Here is a 19,556-nt window from a genome sequence, read left to right on the forward strand (position 1 = left end):
AGAAAGAAAAAGAAAGAAAGAAAGAAAGAAAGAAAGAAAGAAAGAAAGAAAGAAAGAAAGAAAGAAAGAAAGAGGGTGGGAAGCAGGGGTGAAATCCAGCAGGTTCTGACAGGTTCTGGAGAACTGGTAGCAGAAATTTTGAGTAGTTCAGAGAACCGGCAAATGCCACCTCTGGCTGGCCCCAGGAGTGGGGAGGGAATGGAGATTTTGCAGTATCCTTCCACTGCCACACCCACCAAGCCATGCCACGCCCACCAAGCCACGCCCACAGAACCAGTAGTAAAAAAATTTGGATTTCACCACTGGGTCAAACCCATCTTGAGTTGACACAATTGTGTTTGTGTCCTGCCTGCTTCCAACGGTGAGAAGACCCTGAAATTCACCAGCATTGTTGGAGGTTGATCTGGTCACACAAGATAGAAATATCCGAGAGCCATGGTTCTTCTCCTCCAAGGCTCATGCTGAACTTGATTTCCTATAGGCACTTTTAGAAGCTGCAGATTCAAGAATTTGCAGTAGAGGCGAAGAGCAAACGGATGATCTGCTGCTTAGTCTGCAGCGCCTGATGGAGGCCACGTTTTTACCAGTCTAGCATCGTTGAGGTTAACACAAGGAGGATATGTTAGAATGCACAACTTCAATTCCCCCTTTTTTTCAAAACAACATCATGGCCTGCAGCCATGCTTAGATTTCCCCTTTTATTTAATTTATAAGAAAGCTGTGCAGTTTTTTTAAGGGGGGAAAATGTCTTGTGTTTCTCTGTTCTTAAGCTTGCTTTGTGTCCACCAGTGGTGAGTTCCTCCCGGTTCGGCCCGGTTCTCCCGAGCTGGTAGCGGTGATGAGGAGAGTTTGATTCCGACTGGCTCAAGGTTGACCCATCCTTCCGAGATCGGTAAAGCGAGGACCCAGATTGTTAGGGGCAATATGCTCTGATTGCAAACTGCTTAGGGAGGGCTGTAAAAGCATTATGAATCGGTATATAAGTCTAAGTGCTATTGCTATTGCTATCTTTAGGAAAGCATCCCCCTTTGCCACCCACATCAGAGTTATCCGAATGACCAAAAGCAAGCCAGGTTGGAAATATTTATGCAACCTGGACCTCAGAATTACCAGCACTGAACTTTAGCCAACTGGGATGAATGAATGCAGCTTTTCTCTGCTCACATTCCAGGCACATGAGTGAGCAGTGACCGTTGAAATACGAATTTTTTTTTTTAAAAAAACCAACTGCCTGAAGTTTGATCAATCAGAGGGAAGGAGGAAAAAAAAGAGAGAGAATCGGCCACATTCAGCAAATTTTTTACATGAATAATAAAGTGCTGCAGAAACCCTCAAGAGACCACAAGTACACTAGTGTGAAGACAAGCCTGAAAAGCAGACTTTTGACTTATTATTTTCCTTTTTTAACAATCTCACTGGGAGAACCGTAGTGCAATTAGTTATTTGTCTTTCTTCTGTGCTGGAGAAGTCAAGGGTTGCAAGACATGCAATTTCCTTGTGCTAAGAGAAAAAAACACATCCTGTGTTTAAATAGGCTGCTCTCGGGTAGCAAATAGATTTCCCCTAATTAATGGCCCCGTCATCACAGGTAGCATCTTCATAACAGCCACAAGCCTTGGTCTTGTTCATGAGAGCATTCACAAACACTCGCTTATCTAACTTCGTCCATATTCCCAACCAACAGAAAGGAGCATAATATTTTCATAGAGAGAGAGAGAGAGAGAGAAATAAAGGCATAGATATAAGATAGATATAGAGATTGATTGTTGACAGACATTTCATGACCCAACTGCTGGGGAATATCATCAGTGCTAGAAGGAGTGTGGTTTGTGGAAAGGAGGAGGAGGAGATAGACAAGATAGATAGATAGATAGACAGACAGACAGACAGACAGAGCTATACAGATGAGATAGGTGGATAGATAGATTGGTTTATCGATAGATAGATAGATAGATAGATAGATAGATAGATAGATAGATAGACAGACAGACAGACAGACAGACAGACAGACAGACAGACAGACAGACAGAGAGCTATACAGATGAGATAGGTGGATAGATAGATTGGTTTATCAATAGATAGATAGATAGATAGATAGATAGATAGATAGATAGATAGATGATAGACAGACAGACAGACAGACAGAGAGCTATACAGATGAGATAGATGGATAGATAGATTGGTTTATCAATAGATAGATAGATAGATTAGATAGATAGATAGATAGATAGGTAGATAGATAGATAGATAGATAGATAGATAGATAGATAGATAGATAGACAGACAGACAGACAGACAGACAGACAGACAGACAGACAGACAAGAGAACAGAACAGAACAGAACAGAACAGAATACTTGTATGAATATATATTCTACACTTATATTTGGCCAATAAAGAATTCTATTCTATTCTGTTCTGTTAGGCAGAGCTAGCGTTCATGTCTCCCTTGAAGAAGGAGGCTTAGCATTCCTGAAAGACCTTGAGTTATTTCGCACGAATTCTTAGAGCTGCAGCTAATTACAAGGTGAAATTACAGGCCTGGGGAAGGAGAGGGGTCTGTTTTTGTTCTTTGGAATGCATCCACATAAAACCTCATGGTATTTAAATCTGAGACACATAATAGCCTTTTCAGTTCTGACCTCCCTCTGGGAGCTGAAACAGGTGCTTCGTCCACTTTTAGCATCCTCGTTAATTAACAACAATCTCTCTCCCTCTTTGGTAACTCTTCCGAGATTCTCTGAACATAATACTGTCTATTTGCATACTCCTGGGCTCCCAAGCTGTGCCAGGCCTGAGGAATGGAGGTGGTTAATTTGCTTAAAGGTTCCCTTCCCCCCACTTTCCAAATTTGTTGGACAAGCTGTCAACTCATAAAGCATTCCAAGCCTGCTCTCAAGTTGACATAGGCAAGAGGGGGGAGAAACTGACGGAGCTGCTCTGCTGTCACAACCAGAAGCACATTCCACTCATACCTTTCTCCAGATTAGAGCCAGCAGGAGAGGCGTGTTTTCTACAGCCCGCGAAAGTGCTCCGTTGGAGAATGTGATTTATGACACACCCAGGAAGGAGGGGGGAAACAGGGTCATAATGGGGCCGTAAATTATGTGGGGCAGAGTTGACTCCACTTGGATAAGTGCTGACATGTTGCTCCTAATACATAATTGGATTTCTTTTGAAACCTGGCTTGAGGCTCATGAATTAATTAGGGCATCCGTCGGAACCCTGACACAAGCATTGTGAAAAATCAGGTAGAGACCCTTGATCCTCCAGATGTGGCTGGAAGACAACTTGCCTTCTACTTTTCATTCTTTTCTCTTCCCTTGCTTTTCATCCACCAATGGATAGACTTATGGAAATATACCGACCTATCAGGATCAAACTGGTGGTGGGCCTGAAATGGAATTCAGGGCACCTTAACGGTTTAAGCCTAGTGTTCTACTCAGCTCAGCTTTTTCATAGCCTGAATATACCATCCAGCTTCAATTTTGGACTTGCTTCCAGGATTATTTTCCCATAGCTTCTCCTGCTGCACAGCTTTGCTAGTGTTGCAGATTATAGAAGTTAAGAGAACTCTTTAAGAACCAAAACTTCCTGAAAGGCAGGAGTTATAAGAATAGGAAGTTCTATTAGCTTATCTATCAGTCTCTATCAGCACCTATCAGCATCTCTGTCTATCTATCTATCTATCTATCTATCTATCTATCTATCTATCTATCTATCTATTCTATTCTATCTAGTCTGTCTGTCTGTCTGCCTATCTATCTATATCATCCTCTACACACATAAATACTTAAGAGGGATCTATCTATCTATCTATCTATCTATCTATCTATCTATCTATCATCTATCTATCTGTTGTGGCCCGTCAGCAGCCTATGCAGTTAGTAACTGATCCCAACAGCGAGGAGCAGCCTGTGCAGCTGGCGCTCAAGTCAGACAATGAGGAGGCTGGAGAAGATGTGGCGCTGGGGATTCAGCCGGGGCCTTCAGAACCTCCAGAAGCTCCCATAAGTGAAGAGGAAGAAGAGGAGGAGCCTCTTCTCGATGCACGAGCGTGCAGAGCTGTTAAAAGGTAAGAGTGGCTCCTCAGGAGGAGGTCTCTTCGAGAGTAAGGCTTGGGGCTAATTGGCCACTCCCCTAGCCTATTTAAGGAAGGATGACAACTGATGCAATTTGCAGGAAACAACTTCGTTCATATTCCTTCGCGTCTTGATTCCAGAAACGTTTGATTCGGCTGTTGTTTATCTCTTGTCAGTTTTCCTGCAAATTGCTTCTGGGCATTCTGCCAACCACAGTAAGATTATGGTTATCTGAAAGACTGTGCCTCAGAATTGAGTTATTATTCTTTGGATTCTTGTCGGCTGTTAATGAAGTTAAATTAACAGCCCTTGTTCAGAAAAGACTGATTTAAACTGTACTTGTGTTTGAACAACTACTAAGAAAGCTCATTAGTAGTCCTTAATTAGTAAACTAAGGTTTGTATGGACTTTGTGTGTCTTTGGGGTCCGTAGCTGAGGCAGAACAATATCTATCTATCTATCTATCTATCTCTATCTATCTATCTATCTATCTATCTATCTATCTATCTATCTATCTATCTATCTATCTTCTATCTAGTCTGTCTGTCTATCTGCCTATCTATCTATATCATCATCTACACACACAAATACTTAAGAGGGTTCTATCTCTCTCTCTCTCTCTCTCTCTCTATCTATCTATCTATCTCTCTATCTATCTCTCTATCTATCATCTATCTCTGTCTATATCTGTCTGTCTGTCTGTCTGTCTGTCTATCATCTGTATCTATCTATCTATCTATCTATCTATCTATCTATCTATCTATCTATCTATCTATCTATCTCTGTCTCCCTATATCTATCTGTCTGTCTGTCTGTCTATCTATCATCTATATCTATCATCTATATCTATCATCTATATCTATCTATCATCTATCATCTATCATCTATCTATCTATCTATCTATCTATCTATCTATCTATCTATCCATCCATCTATCATGGATGGATGAATGGATGGATACACACTTAAGATGGTTCTCTCTCTCTTTCTATATCTATCTCTCTACCTATCTACATCCATATCCATCCATCCATCCACCTACCTACCTACCTACCTTCCCTGTATCTATTACCTATTATCTATAATCTTCACACACAAATGCTTCCTGTTTTTCCCACAACAATCACTCTAGCTAGAGCTGAGAGAAACTGGCCCAAATTCACCCAGCTGGCTTCCATGCCTAAGGGAGGTCTAGAACTAATGTTTTCCTGGTTTCTCAGCCAGCACCTTGGCCATTACCCCCAAACTGTCCCTCTTAATGCTTTACTTGTTTTATAATCTTTGCTGGAACAATGGCTCTGCTTCTATATTCGGACAATGATATCCTTGGTCAATGTCTGCATCTAGAAGCGGTAAAATTATTAGAATATCAAATCCTTCCACTTTTCTTAGGGCCTGTTTGCCTTACACAGCCAGCTCCCGGCACTCCTAGTCCAAACACCTTCCTATACCCGCAAGAGATATTCCAGGATAACTGGAGAGGTTTGGCCAATAATTATATTTTTAGTACTCACAGCTGCTGGTATTTTGGAGAATATAGGGCTTCACTTCCCACTGCTTTTCTTCCCAAAAGGAGGGGGGTGGAAATCATTTTAAAATGCTACTTCAATTAGTGTCGCAAAGGATTGCCTCAGGTACCCACGTCAATTTTTGCCACTTTGTCACCTTCGTATGGCAGCAGACCAGTGGTAGGTTACTACCGGTTCGCTCCGGTTCGCGCGAACCGGTAGCAGTGGCGGTGGGAGGCTCCGCCTACCCACCCGGATGTCATCAAATACGCTCTGCGCATACGCAGAAGCGGCACACACACGAGCGAAGCAATAGCAAAAGTAAGTGAAACTCACCACTGCAGCAGGCAGCAATGACTATTTCACTGGAGAGAGACTGGCGGTATTAATTGGGTTTTGGAGTCTACAAAACATATGCCACCTTATGTTCAAATCAAGCACGGTAGGCAAATAAAGCCTAAATATCTCTCATTTCGAGACTTTTGCTGAAACAGCATCTCTGCTAGTGAGCACATGATACACCCAAGACCAATTAACCCCATTAGCACTGTCCAAGGTCCTGAAGTTGTCATGTAGCTATCGCTCATTTAGTCATTTTGCTAGTTTGCAGTTCCAACAGTGATGAAAAAGTACCGTATTTTTCAGAGTATAAGATGCTTCGGACTATAAGACGCACCTACCTTTTTTTGGTGAGGAAAACAAGAAAGAGAAATCTGCCTCTGTCTCTGCCTCCCAGCAATTTTGCCTCGTTGCAGCAAACAGCAAATAGCCTGCTTTACTTTCATTTTCATTTTCAGCATAGCTTGATTAGCACAAGAAAAAAAAACTGCTCCCAGCAATTTTGCCTCATTGCAGCAAACAGCAAATAGCCTGCTTTACTTTCATTTTCATTTTCAGCATAGCTTGATTAGCACAAGAAAAAAAAAACTGCTCCCAGCAATTTGCCTCCTTGCAGCAAGCAGCAGAGGCCCGCACAGCAATAGGCAATGGTAATCCCTGCAGCTTGGAACAGCTGAGAGTTGGGAGGCCGATCCAAGGGACAATCAACTTGTGCTAATTAGGCTGTGCTGAAGTTGAAATGGGCTGTTTCTTTCTGCTGCTTGCTGCAAGGAGGTAAATTGCTGGGAGGCAGAGGCCAGTGGGTAGGCGGGGCTACATTCGGTGTTTAAGATGCACCCAAATTTTCACCCCCTTTTAGGGGGGAAAAAGGTGCATCTTATACTCCAAAAAATACGATAACTTTAAAAATAGAATATTTGTAGCTCCAGGTTGAAATGAGGGATCCTCGATGCTCTCTGAGATGGTTATTATTATTATTGTTAATCTTTGGTGAGATTCACAGCCTTTGAGGCTGGTTAATAGCTCAGCAGCTCGAGTCCTAACCAAGGACCTAGGAACTGTTAAGGTATCGTCGGAGGATGTAAGCTGTTCCGGGTAAGGTGGTTTTTTGTAGAGTCAAAATGTTCAAGTCCGGCAAATTTAGAATTTCTAAATAGCGGGGTAGCCCTTTGGGTATTGCTCCAACGGCTCCAATTACAATCAGGACAACACACGATTTCTTTTTCCACAGTCGCTCAACTTCAATTTGCAAGTCCCGGTACTTTGTGATTTTTTTCTTGCTGCTTATCTTCAATCCGTGCATCACCAGGTATTGCAATGTCAATGAACCATACTTTTTTTCTTTTCAACTATTGTTATGTCAGGTGCATTGTGGACCAAGTGCCTGTCAGTCTGAATCCTAAAGTCCCACAAGATCTTGAGTTTCTCATTCTCTAAAACTTTCTCAACCTGATGTTCCCAGTGGTTTTTGCTATACTCAAATCCAAACTTCTGGCACAATTTCCAGTGAATGATCTTAGCAACGCGGTCATGGCGTTGTAGGTAGTCGGTTTGTGAAATTTTGCTGCACCCACTGATCAGATGGTCGATGATGATGATGATGATGATGATGATTATGCAGATGTTTCATTACCCAACTAGCTACATCATCAGTGCTAGATCAATCCTTGCACTGAAGTCTTTTACAGGTCTGCAAAGCAAAGGGTAACTAAAATCAGATCATAAGCACAGTTGTGTCTATGGAGATTCTCCATCATCCAGGTCATGGTTTTCCCAAAGGTGTTTTTCCAAAGGCAACTGGACTTCCTTGCTGTTGTTTTTTTTCCCTTGAAAATATTTCGCTTCGGCTCCAGGAAGCTTCCACAGTTATGAAATGAACTGATGAAGCTTCTTAGATCAGAAGCAAAACGTTTTCAAGAGGGGGAAAAAAAAAAACCCCAAGAAAATCCCGTTGCCTTTTGAAAAGCACTTTGGAAGCACAATTGTGGTTTCACTTAGCGCTTGCTTTGCTTAATGGCCAAGTTGCCGCATACGATTGCGGTCAGTAAAAGAGGATGGCCTGTAATATGTCCCTCCTATAAATAGGATTGCCAAATTTGCGGTAAAGTTGATGGAAAAAAGGACAAAGTTGGTGCAGCAGAATGTGGTAGATTGTCGGAAAGATCATTAGATTTAATAATGTAATTTCAATAGTAGTTTTAAGACTGATTGGGTAGATGCAGGGGTGACATTATAATATAATTCTAATCATATTTAATTTGTATCTCAAATTATTGTACTTTATTCCGATTTCATTTTAGATCGTATTTGATTCTAATTTCATTTTAAATTGTGCGTTATTCCAATTTCATTTAAATTGTTTTATCAAACTTTTGTAATAAGTTTTTTTCTGGAACTCTGCACTTTGATATGGCCCAAGGGCTAATCAATAAATAAAGTTATATATAAACACTGGACCCGCAAAGTGGATCTATCTGAGATTTCTTCTTAGTACAGAATAAATATATATATATAAAAAGGGCCTGGTGGGTCAGCAGACTGATAGCATTGTGATTAACACCAGCTGTCTGCAATTACTGTAAGTTCGAATCTCCCCAGGCTCAAGGTTGACTCAGCCTTCCATCCTTTCTAAGGTAGGTAAATTGAGGACCCGGATTGTGGGGGCAATAAGCTGACTTTGTATAAATATACAAAAGTATGAAGGCTATTGCTTAACGCATTGTAAGCCACCCTGAGTCTCCGGAGAAGGGCGGCATATAAATCAAATTAAAAAAACAACAACAACAACAAAAAAAAAAAACTGAGATATTGAAACTGCATCTGATATGCACAAAGTCAAGAGGAAGCTGCGTTTTTCTATGCTTACCTACTGCTTTTAGGGATGCATACTTATTCAGTTCCTTTCCAGGAGGCTGTTGTTCGTATGGATTTGTAATCTGTCCCATGCTTGGGTAAGAGTGTGGGTGAGCCAGTTGTGGAAGCAGAGGTGATGTTGGTACGACATTATTCATCTGGGTGGCATCTGTGGGGGGGGAAAAAATAGAGGAAGTCACCTTTTCTGAAAACAAATAGGATTTCAGCCAGAGTCCAAGCAAGCAAAAAACAAACAAACCCATGATAAACACTGCAGACCAGCTCATTACCGTATTTTTCAGAGTATAAGACGCACCGGAGTATAAGATGCACCTTAGTTTTTTGGGAGGAAAATAAGAAAAAAGCTGATTGGTGGGTGGATCGGGAATCAGCTGTTCCCAGAGGTGAATTTTAGCAACAGGTTCATTGGTTATGAGCTCTGTGCCTTGCTTTTTTTTTTTTGCTTTTTTTTCTGCCTCTGAAACTTTTTCCTGCCTCTGAAAGCCTCCGAAACAGAATTTCAGAAAAAAAGCCTCTGAAACTCTGTTTCTGAGGCTTTTTTTCTACAGCTCTGTTTAGAGGCTTTTTTTTTCTGCAGCTTCGTTTCTGGTGCTTTTTTCAGCCTCTGAAACCTCTGTTTGAGAAGCTGGGCGGGGCTACATTCGGAGTAAAAAACGCACCCAGATTTTCACCCTCTTTTTTGGGGGGGGGGAAAAATTTGTCAATGCCAATGGTGTTCAAGTGGTGCTCCAGTTGTTTTGGGACTCCACCCAAGGCGTCTATTACTATTGGTATTACCCTTGCTTGCCTTTGCCATAGTCGCTCTATTTCTATTTGTAGGGCTTTGTATTTCGTTATCTTCTCCAGTTCTTTCTCTTCCATTCCACTGTCTCTAGGCACTGCCATATCCATCATCATCATCATCATCATCATCATCATCATCATCATCATCATCATCATCATGAAGGTATCCCTCAAGCCCCATGTGAAAGAAACCATTTTTCCAGCCACTATGCTATTCTCTCCCTCCCTCCCTCCCTCCCTCCCTCCCTCCCTCCCTCCCTCTCTCTCTCTCTCTCTCTCTCTCTCTCTCTCTCTCTCTCTCTCTCTCTCTCTCTCTCTCTCTTTGTTGTATTGTATTGTAGCACTAGAAAAGAATACTTATAGCTCAGGATTGAATGGTAGGATCTTTGGTGCTCTCTGAGCTCGGTTTGTTTTCTTGCAGACGTTTCATTACCTAACTGAGTAACATCCTCAGTGCTAGAAAGGAGTGGGGCTTGTCCTCTTCTTTGTATTGCATTTAAACACTGGCTTGCAGCCATAGCTTTGAGCAAGTTGCATATAAAACTACAGCAATCCTATCAGCTCAATGCATCCGCTCTAATATTCACAGCACTGTTTTTCAGAAGGTGCTGTTTTTTTGTATCTTCCTTGCCGCCATTGCCAAAAATGCAGGGGTGAAATCCAGCAGTTTTCTGACAGGTTCTAGAGAATCGGTAGCGGAGATTTTGAGTAGTTTGGAGAACTGGCAAACACCACCTCTGGTTGGTCCCAGAGTGGGGTGGTAATGGAGATTTTATGCAATATCCTTCCCCTGGAGTGGGGTGGGAATGGAGAGTTTGCAGTATCCTTCCCCTGCCACACCCACCAAGCCACACCCACCAAGTCACTCCCCCAGAACCGGTAGTAAAAAAAATTGGATCTCACCACTGCAACAATGCCATGTTTTTATCACATAGTTGTCTTCATCGGACAACAACAAAAATAGATTCCCCCCCCTTCTTCTAATCTAGACGGATTCCGTTGGATTAACCTGAGCGTAATGAATTTAGCTCTAGGTGCCTCGTAAAATTTGCAGTGTAGTAACTCATGAGTCAAATCGTCCACCTCTAAGTGATTACCAGCCGGAAGGTGTCTCTGGGTTGCAAGCTGATTGTGAAGAACACTTGGCTACTCCAGCGATTCTGCTGTTCTCCCTTCCTTTAGAACCCTTTGCATTCAGCTCCCTTCCTAGGAGCCCGCAAGAAAAACAGCAAAAAAATGAAATGACTGCTCGGGGCGTGCCTGAATTTGGCTGTGTTTTTCTCTCTCTCAATGGAGCCTGGAGTGCTTATGCCCCCGAAGGAGGAATTGTCAACAAGAGAAGCAAAGAGCTGGGTATATGTGCAGAGTAAGGCGAGACAGAGGAAAGAAGCAGGAAACAGAATCTATTACTAAATAAGCAGTTGCAAAGAGAGTAGAAAATGAAAGGAGACAAGAAACGGAAGAAAACAAAGTGGGGGAGTTAAGAGAGGGTGGAGAAAGAAAGTTACATCTATTCCCCCCCCTCTTTTGCATCCTCGAAGTCAGCCCTGCAATTTCACCCCATAATAATTAGAGAGAGGGAGGAAGTGGAGAAATCGACACCCTATTTTTGTGGGGTCTGCGTCAGAGGGCTATTACACAGTAGAACACGCTTGAAAGGGGGGACAATAGATAGATAGATAGATAGATAGATAGATAGATAGATAGATAGATAGATAGATAGATGGATGGATACAGTGGTGGGTTGCCCCTGGTTCGCACCGGTTCTATAGAACCGGTAGTAAAACCAGCAGGAGGCTCCACCCATCGACACTGACATCATCAGAACGTTTCTGCACATGTGTGCATGGCCCCATTGCGAACATGTAGTAAAGATAAGTAGAATGCACCCCTGGATAGATAGACAGATAAAGACAGATATTGATAGATGATAGATGATAGATGGATGGATGGATGGATGGATGGATAGATAGATAGATAGATAGATAGATAGATAGATAGATAGATAGAGACAGATATTGATAGATGATAGATGATAGATGGATAGATAGATAGATAGATAGATAGATAGATAGATAGATAGATAGATGTAAGATTAGATGGATAGATATATTTCCATTAGATAGTCAGATAGAGACAGAGATATAGATAGAGGATAGATAGATAGATAGATAGATAGATAGATAGATAGATAGATAGATAGATAGAGACAGATATTGATAGATGATAGATGATAGATGATAAATGGATAGATAGATAGATAGATAGAGAGATGTAAGATTAGATGGATAGATAGATTTCCATTAGATAGTCAGATAGAGACAGAGATATAGATAGATGATAGATGGATAGATAGATAGATAGATAGATAGATAGATAGATAGATAGAGACAGATATTGATAGATGATAGATGATAGATGATAAATGGATAGATAGATAGATAGATAGAGAGATGTAAGATTAGATGGATAGATAGATTTCCATTAGATAGTCAGATAGAGACAGAGATATAGATAGATGATAGATGGATAGATAGATAGATAGATAGATAGATAGATAGATAGATAGATAGATAGGTAGAGGATAGATAGATGTAAGATTAGATGGATAGATAGATATCCATTAGATAGTCAGATAGAGACAGAGCTATTGATAGATGATAGATAAATATACACTGCTCAAAAAAATAAAGGGAACACAAGCAGAAGACATCCGAGATCTGAATGAATGAAATAGCCTTATTAAATACTTTGTTCATTACATACAGTAATTTTGTGTTCCCTTTAGTTGTTTGAGCAGTGTATAAACTACTGTATGTAAAGAACAAAGTATTTAATAAGGCTATTTCATTCATTCAGATCTTGGATGTCTTCTGCTTGTGTTCCCTTTATTTTTTTGAGCAGTATAGATAGATAGATAGATAGATACAGGGGTGAAATACTCCCGGTTCGCACTGGATCGGGCGATCTGGTAGCGATCGTGGTGGCTGGTTCGGCGATCTGATAGCGATGGGGGAGTGAAGCTTCACTCACCCGCCTGGGTGTTGTTACTTCCTGGTTTTAACCAGGAAGTAATGTGTTCATTACCTTCTGCACATGTGCAGAAGGTCTGCGCGCGTATGTGACATGCACTTCTGAACCAGTAAGGAAGGTAAGTATATTTCACCCCTGGATAGATAGATAGATATAGATAGATAGATTAGATGGAGAGAGAGAGAGGGAGATGAAGAGAGAGACATCTTAAATGATTAGGTACACATTCTTGAAGATGTAATTAAAAATGATAAGAATTGTCCAAAATATGGGGAAGTCTCATTCAAATGTCAAACCTTGCCGGATCTTGAAATTAATCGGAAGGGGTTGTAAATGCTACGGCATATTAGAGGCCACAATGTCAAACTTTGAGACGAGAAGACGATGGCATGTGCAAGAGTTTGCTGCCTTCGTCAGGAAGGAAGCAACAGATGTGCAGGTAGTCCTCGACTTACGACCACAATTGAGCCCAACATTTCCATCACTAAGCGAGACCGTTGCTAAGTTGAGTTTCGGTTCATTTTATGACCTTTTTTGCCACGGTGGTTAAGTTAGTGATTAAGTGATTAAGTTAGTGACACGGTGGTTAAGTGAATCTAGCTTCCCCACGGACTTTCCTGATCAGAAGGTCTCAAAGGATGATCACATGACCCGGGGGGGAGGGACACCGCAACCGCCATAAATATGAGCCAGTTGCTGAGTGTCTGAGTTTTAATCATGTGATCATGGGGATCCTGCAACAGTCATAAGTGTGAAAGATGATCCTAAATCGATTTTTTCAGGGCTGTTGTAACTTTAGGTAAAGGTAAAGGTTCCCCTCGCACATATGTGCTAGTCGTTCCTGACTCTAGGGGGCGGTGCTCATCTCTGTTTCAAAGCCGAAGAGCCAGCGCTGCCCGAAGACGTCTCCGTGGTCATGTGGTTGGCATGACTCAACACCAAAGGCGCACGGAACGCTGTGACCTTCCCACCAAAGGTGGTCCCTATTTTTCTACTTGCATTTTTTACCTGCTTTCGAACTGCTCGGTTGGCAGAAGCTGGGACAAGTTACGGGAGCTCACCCCGTTACGCGGCACTAGGGATTCGAACCGCTGAACTGCCGACCTTTCGATCGACAAGCTCAACGTCTTAGCCCCTGAGCCACCGCGCCCCTTCTTGTAACTTTGAACATCACTAAATGAATGGTTCAAGTCTCCCTGTAACAGGAAGGGCCTGAGCTTGCATTGTGATGCTGCCGCCCCGATGTCGTCATTCCTTCTGCCATCCTTGCTCATCTCCAGCGGCTGCTGAAAGGTTGGTGCATTATAATGTACCGCATGATAACATACTGCAGTCCTGCCCGTGTGTTGACAACGGGTTCTGAGTTCTGGCTCCCCATCAATCAAAGCGTCTCGTTCTGTTTTCCCATCTCGCTAATGACAAGTTTGAAATCAATGAAAGCCTCCCGGTGGATGACAATAGCAAGCCATTTTCATATTCGTGCCAAAGAAATTACGTGGACGGGGTCTATGAAATCAGCCAACGTTGAGCTCCTAGGGAGGGGACGTTGACATTTATACCAGAAAACCGGCCAAGGATTTATTTTTAAAGGCCTCCTCCCCTGCTGAGCCACCAGAGGGGCCTGGTGGCTCAGCAGACTGATAGCATTGTGATTAACATTCAGCTGTCTGCAATTACTGTAAGTTCGAATCTCACCAGGCTCAAGGTCGACTCAGCCTTCCATCCTTTCTAAGGTAGGTAAATTGAGGACCCAGTTTGTGGGGGCAATAAGCTGACTTTGTATAAAATATACAAAAGAATGAAGGCTATTGCTTAACACACTGTAAGCCACCCTGAGTCTCCGGAGAAGGGCGGCATATAAATCAAATTTAAAAAAAAAAATCCGAACGTTTAAGAAAGGGTTTTTAGCTTCACCTAGGTTTGTGTGATGTGCAGGGGTGGGTGGGATTCACAAATTTTAGCAAGGGGTTCTCTGCCCGGTTGCTGGCTGGGCGTGGCCTAGTTGGCCTCCTGCACCACAGTTGAGGGAGGGCATTTTTGCCCTCCCCAGGCTCTGGAGGCTTTTCTTGAGCCTCCGGGAGGGCGAAAAGAGCCTCCTCAGGCTCCAGAGGCCCTCTGAAGACTGGAAACAAGCTTGTTTCCAGACTTCCTGAACTTCCAGTAGGTTTGTTTTTCACCCTCCCTGAAAGTCCGCAAGCATCCTGCATCCAAAACAGGCTGCGTGGGGACTCCTGGGAGGGGAGGGATGGGGTGGACGGGGCCAGCCAGGAGTGGGATTTGGGGGTTCTCCAAACTGCACAGAATCTTCGCTAGAGGTTCTCCCGAACCTCTGTGAACCCCCAGCAGCCCACCTCTGGTGATGTGGTCCTTCCCACTTTGCAGCCCCATGACACCCACTGTGACCCTCATCCTCCCTCCCTCAAGGCTGTAGGCAATCTACTTCATAGACTGTATATCGTTGCTATCAATAGCTAGGAAGTCATCATCGGAAATGATGGCAGCTTTTTTTTTTTGACCATGCTGGTGAGGTTCATTGATCCCTTTGGTTGGACACTGTGGCATCTAGAAGACTTAAATGGGTTCACTTTAGCTTCTTATACTCTTTCTGGACAAGATGCACGAGTACTTTCAAGTATCAAGAGCCGTGAGGGAGCAATGGTTAGAATGCAGTACTGCACTTCGGCAGTTTGAGTCTCACCGGCTCAAGGTTGACTCAGCCTTCCATCCTTCCAAGGTCAGTAAAATGAGAACCCAGATTGTTGTGGGGGGAACAGACTGACTCTGTAGACCACTTAGAAAGGGATGTAAAGTACTGTGAAGCGGTATATAAGTCTAAGTGCTATGGCCATTGACTCAGCCTTTCATTCTTCCGAGGTGGGTAAAATGAGGACCCAGATTGTTGGGGGCAAGATGCTGACTCTGTAAACCACTTAAAGAGGGCTGTAGAGCCCTGTGAAAGCAGTATATAAGTCTAAGTGCTATTGCTATTGCTGTAGTTGATTGGATGTTGCATTAGGTGTCCTGGTGGCACAGGGGTTAGAATGCGGTATTGCAGGCTGACTCTGCCTGCAGTCTGGAGTTCGATCCTGATTGGCTCAAGGTTGACTCAGCCTTCCATCCTTCCGAGGTTGGTAAAACGAGGACCTAGATTGTTGGGGGCAAGAGGCTGACTCTGAAAACCACTTAGAGAAGGCTGTAAAGCACTGTGAAGCGGTATGTAAGTCCAAGTGTCATTGCTATTGCTCATCTAAATTTCGGGTTGCAGAAAGCCCGGCCTTTAAGAACAGCAAATATTTACAAGTATTGTCAGCTGAAAAGAAGGTCTAACACAGCCTTGTCTTGCTGTGCCGATTCTCTATTAGGAAAGGAATCCTCTAGTTCATCATCAACAGCCTGTCCTCTGGGACTGCGTTAGAATGTGAAAAAGGCACTCGCCCGTACAGCCTCTAATTATTTGTCATGTTCAAATGCTGCTCAGGTTGTGGTACACCAGGAGGAAAAAAAAAAAGAAGAAGAAGAAGCAGCAGCTACACAAAATATCTGAGATCATCTTTTTCTTCCTTTCTACGCGCAGAGGTTTAAAATAAGCTAGAGCACATCGGAGAGAGAGAGAGAGAGAGACAGAGAGAGGGAGAGAGGGAGAGAGGGAGGGAGGGAGGGATAAAGAGACAGAGAGGGAGGGAGGGAGAGAGAGAGGGAGGGGAGGGAGAGAGAGGGAGGAAGGGAAGGAGAGAGGGAAGGAGAGAGGGATAGAGAGAGAGGGAGGGAGGGAGGGAGAGTGGGAGGGAGGGAGAGAGAGAGAGGAAGAAGGGAGGGAGAGAGAGGGAGGGAGAGAGGGAGGGAGGAAGGAGGGAGGGAGGGAAGGAGGAGAGAGAGGGAGGGAGAGTGGGAGGGAGGGAGAGAGCGAGGGAGGAAGGAGGGACGGAGGGAGGGAAGGAGGAGAGAGAGGGAGGGAGGGGAGGGAGAGAGAGAAAGAAAGAGAGAGAGAGAAAGGGCAAGAAAGAGAAGGAGTCTATAGCCAGAATGTGATGTACTAATCAACAACAGATTTAATAAATCCAATTTTGTATTTCATGGTTAGTCCTTGATTTAAAATCAATCATTTAGTGGCCCTGAAAAAAGTGACTATTGTGACTATTTTTTCACGTGTACGACTGTTGTAGCATCCTCATATTCATGGGATCATCTCATGGGATGGACAGGGCAACCATTACCTTTACTGCACGTATAGGAGATAGTTGATCACCGTCTATAAAGCCTCTGACGGCATGAGATCATGTTATCTGCAGAGCTGTCTTTCTCCATTTTTTTACCTGCCCATTCCATCTGATCTACAATAGTGGCCAAAATTGTGGAAACCTTTTTGGGAAAAGTGTATTTTCTAAAACTACCTAATAGCACTTTTTTTTTTTTTTTGGAGTAGTACCATAGAATTATATATCAATGCACCTAGATACACCCACATTACACCAATTCTCCGTGAGCTGCATTGGCTCCCTATTGGTCTCCAATCACAATTCAAGGTGTTGGTTATTACTTTTAAAGCCCTACATGGCTCAGGGCCAGGTTATCTCACTCTTGTGATCTGGCGAGATCCGGCCATGAATGGCGTGAATGAGTTTTTAGTGTTTTTAATGTTTTTAATTTTTAAATGTTTTTTTATAATGATTTTTTAAAATGTATTGTGAGCTGCCCTGAGTCTTCGGAGAGGGGTGGCATATAAATTGAATTCATTAAATTAAATTAATTAAATTAAATGGAAAGATAATTGAATCAAGAATGTAATGCGATAGCTTTTAGGAAGGATTTGCTATTAGAATAGCAGTTACAGTATAAACACGTAGAAAAAAAACGAGATAAACAAATATCGTAGGAAAGAGAAGGAGAGGAAGATAGAAGGAAGGAGGAGGAAAAGGAGGAAGGAAGAGAAGGGGAGGAGAAGAAGAAAGTAAAGGTAAATGGTAAAAGAGATATACAAAAATGATCGCCATGTCAGTTAATGCTTAGTTGGGTAACCTTTAGCATGAATGACGGCCTTACAACGTCTTCCCGTGGAGTGAACCAAGTCTTTCAGTTCTGCAGCTGTTCTAATGTGAAACCGAGATTGAAGGATGGCTTCTATTAACTGGGTTTTATTGCTGGGTCACTTCTGACTAACACATCAATTGGGTGAAGGTCTGGGCTATTCCCTGGCCATTCCAGCAGTGAAATATGATGATCTTGAAACTCCAAAAAAAAAAAAAAAAAAGTGGTGTTATTAGCCATCAAACCTCAAAAATACACTTTTCCCAAAAGGCTTCCACAATTTTGGCCGCTACTGAAGGCAAGTTGGCATGCACTGGGTCCCATTTATTAAATAGCAATAGCAATAGCACCTATGCTTATATACCGCTCCCTAGTACTTTACAGCCCTCTTAATGGTTTAAGAATCTTGCCCCCAATAATCTGGGTTCTCATTTTACTGACTTCAGAAGGATGGAAGGCTGAGTCAACCTTGAGCCAGTCAGGGTCAAACTCCAGACTACGGGCAATGTCAGCCTGCAATTCTGCACTCTAACCACTGTGCCACCAGGGCTCTTAGTATTTGTGCCATCCAGCAGGACCTGGATTTTCCTACCTATCCACAGCCAACGTTGCTGCTCGGAGTTGCACACATTAATAGCCTTCTTTAATATGGCTTTATTGTGCTGAACTAATTAGCAAGAAAAGTATATGCGCATACAGCTGTGTTAATGAATAATATAACTTCAATAACTCTAATGATGGAAATAGACAAGGAACAGGGGAAGGGAAAAAGAAAGAAAGAAACAATTGTTATGAACAGAACAAAAAGTCGACTAAAAGTTGGCCATCTTCTTGGTGCCTTTGTCAAAAACAAAAAACAAAAAACAAGCCAATTCAAGCGTTGACAGTCAACACACGTCAACAATTCATTGCTGCAAATTAGATGTTGGTTCCCCATCCCATGTGGTCAGATTGTTCCTTAACCTGGAGCCTGAGTGGCGTAGGAGGCTAATGCCTCCTACTAAGGCAGCATTTAACATCCAGCTGCCTGCAATTACTGCGAGTTCAATTCTCACCAGGCTCAAGGTCGACTCAGCCTTCCATCCTTTCTAAGGTGGGTAAAATGAGGACCCGGTTTGCGGGGGCAATAAGCTGACTTTGTATAAAATATACAAAAGTATGAAGGATATTGCTTAACGCATTGTAAGCCGCCCTGAGTCTCTGGAGAAGGGTGGCATATAAAAATAAATAAAATTAAATTTTAAAAAACCCAACCCTTCTGCCTGCGGCACTAGGGATTCGAACTGCTGAACTGCCGACCTTTCGATCGACAAGCTCAGAGTCTTAGCCCCGGAGCCACCACGTCCCTTAATTAGGATTCAATAAAAAGAAGTGTATCTGTCACATATATAACCATGAGGCCATCTGTCCTGTTTCTGCATTCGGAAATATGCAAATATCAGGATTTCAAAATATTAAAGACCTCCCAACACAAAATTAGCCTGATTCGTCATTCTTGCCTTGACTGTTACTATACTACAGTTTTCGGTAGCAACATAATTCAAGCCGAGATTTATTGCGTGTCCCTTGATATATTTTTGATCGTGCACATCATGACTAAGGATTGAAATTCCATCTTCTCGCACGTGGACAGGTATTGATTGCTAAAAGCAAAGGCTGTACTAAAATAGCCAAATATCCATAAAACCATGTTCTTCGGGAGAGCACTACACTATACGCTTTCCTATAATCAGTCTGGATTAGGGGCAGTTAATCCACTGGATCAGTCTCCGAGAGTTCTGATGAGGAATTTTTATTAAGAGAAGAATGCAAGAGCAGAATTCCAGCAAGTCCCTAAGATGCTTAGGCATATAGTAATGTATAATGAATAAGATAATTGCAGTAGTCCTTGACTTACAACGGTTCATTTAGGC

At 42.6% G+C, this 19,556-nt stretch overlaps 1 protein-coding gene across 1 annotated transcript in view; it reads right to left on the minus strand.

Annotated features, from left to right (window-relative positions):
- SHISA9 (shisa family member 9) overlaps positions 1-19,556 on the minus strand; it is a 221,228-nt gene that overhangs the window by 18,305 nt on the left and 183,367 nt on the right. Inside the window, exon 3 of the mRNA XM_070955272.1 lies at positions 8,795-8,950. Coding sequence (XP_070811373.1) covers positions 8,795-8,950 — 156 coding nt within the window. The remainder of the gene's footprint in view (positions 1-8,794; positions 8,951-19,556) is intronic.

The sequence above is a fragment of the Pituophis catenifer genome, unplaced genomic scaffold, assembly GCF_029215685.1.
Source record: "Pituophis catenifer annectens isolate HBS135680 unplaced genomic scaffold, rPitCat1.0.hap2 SCAF_16, whole genome shotgun sequence".
Classification (NCBI taxonomy): domain Eukaryota; kingdom Metazoa; phylum Chordata; class Lepidosauria; order Squamata; family Colubridae; genus Pituophis; species Pituophis catenifer.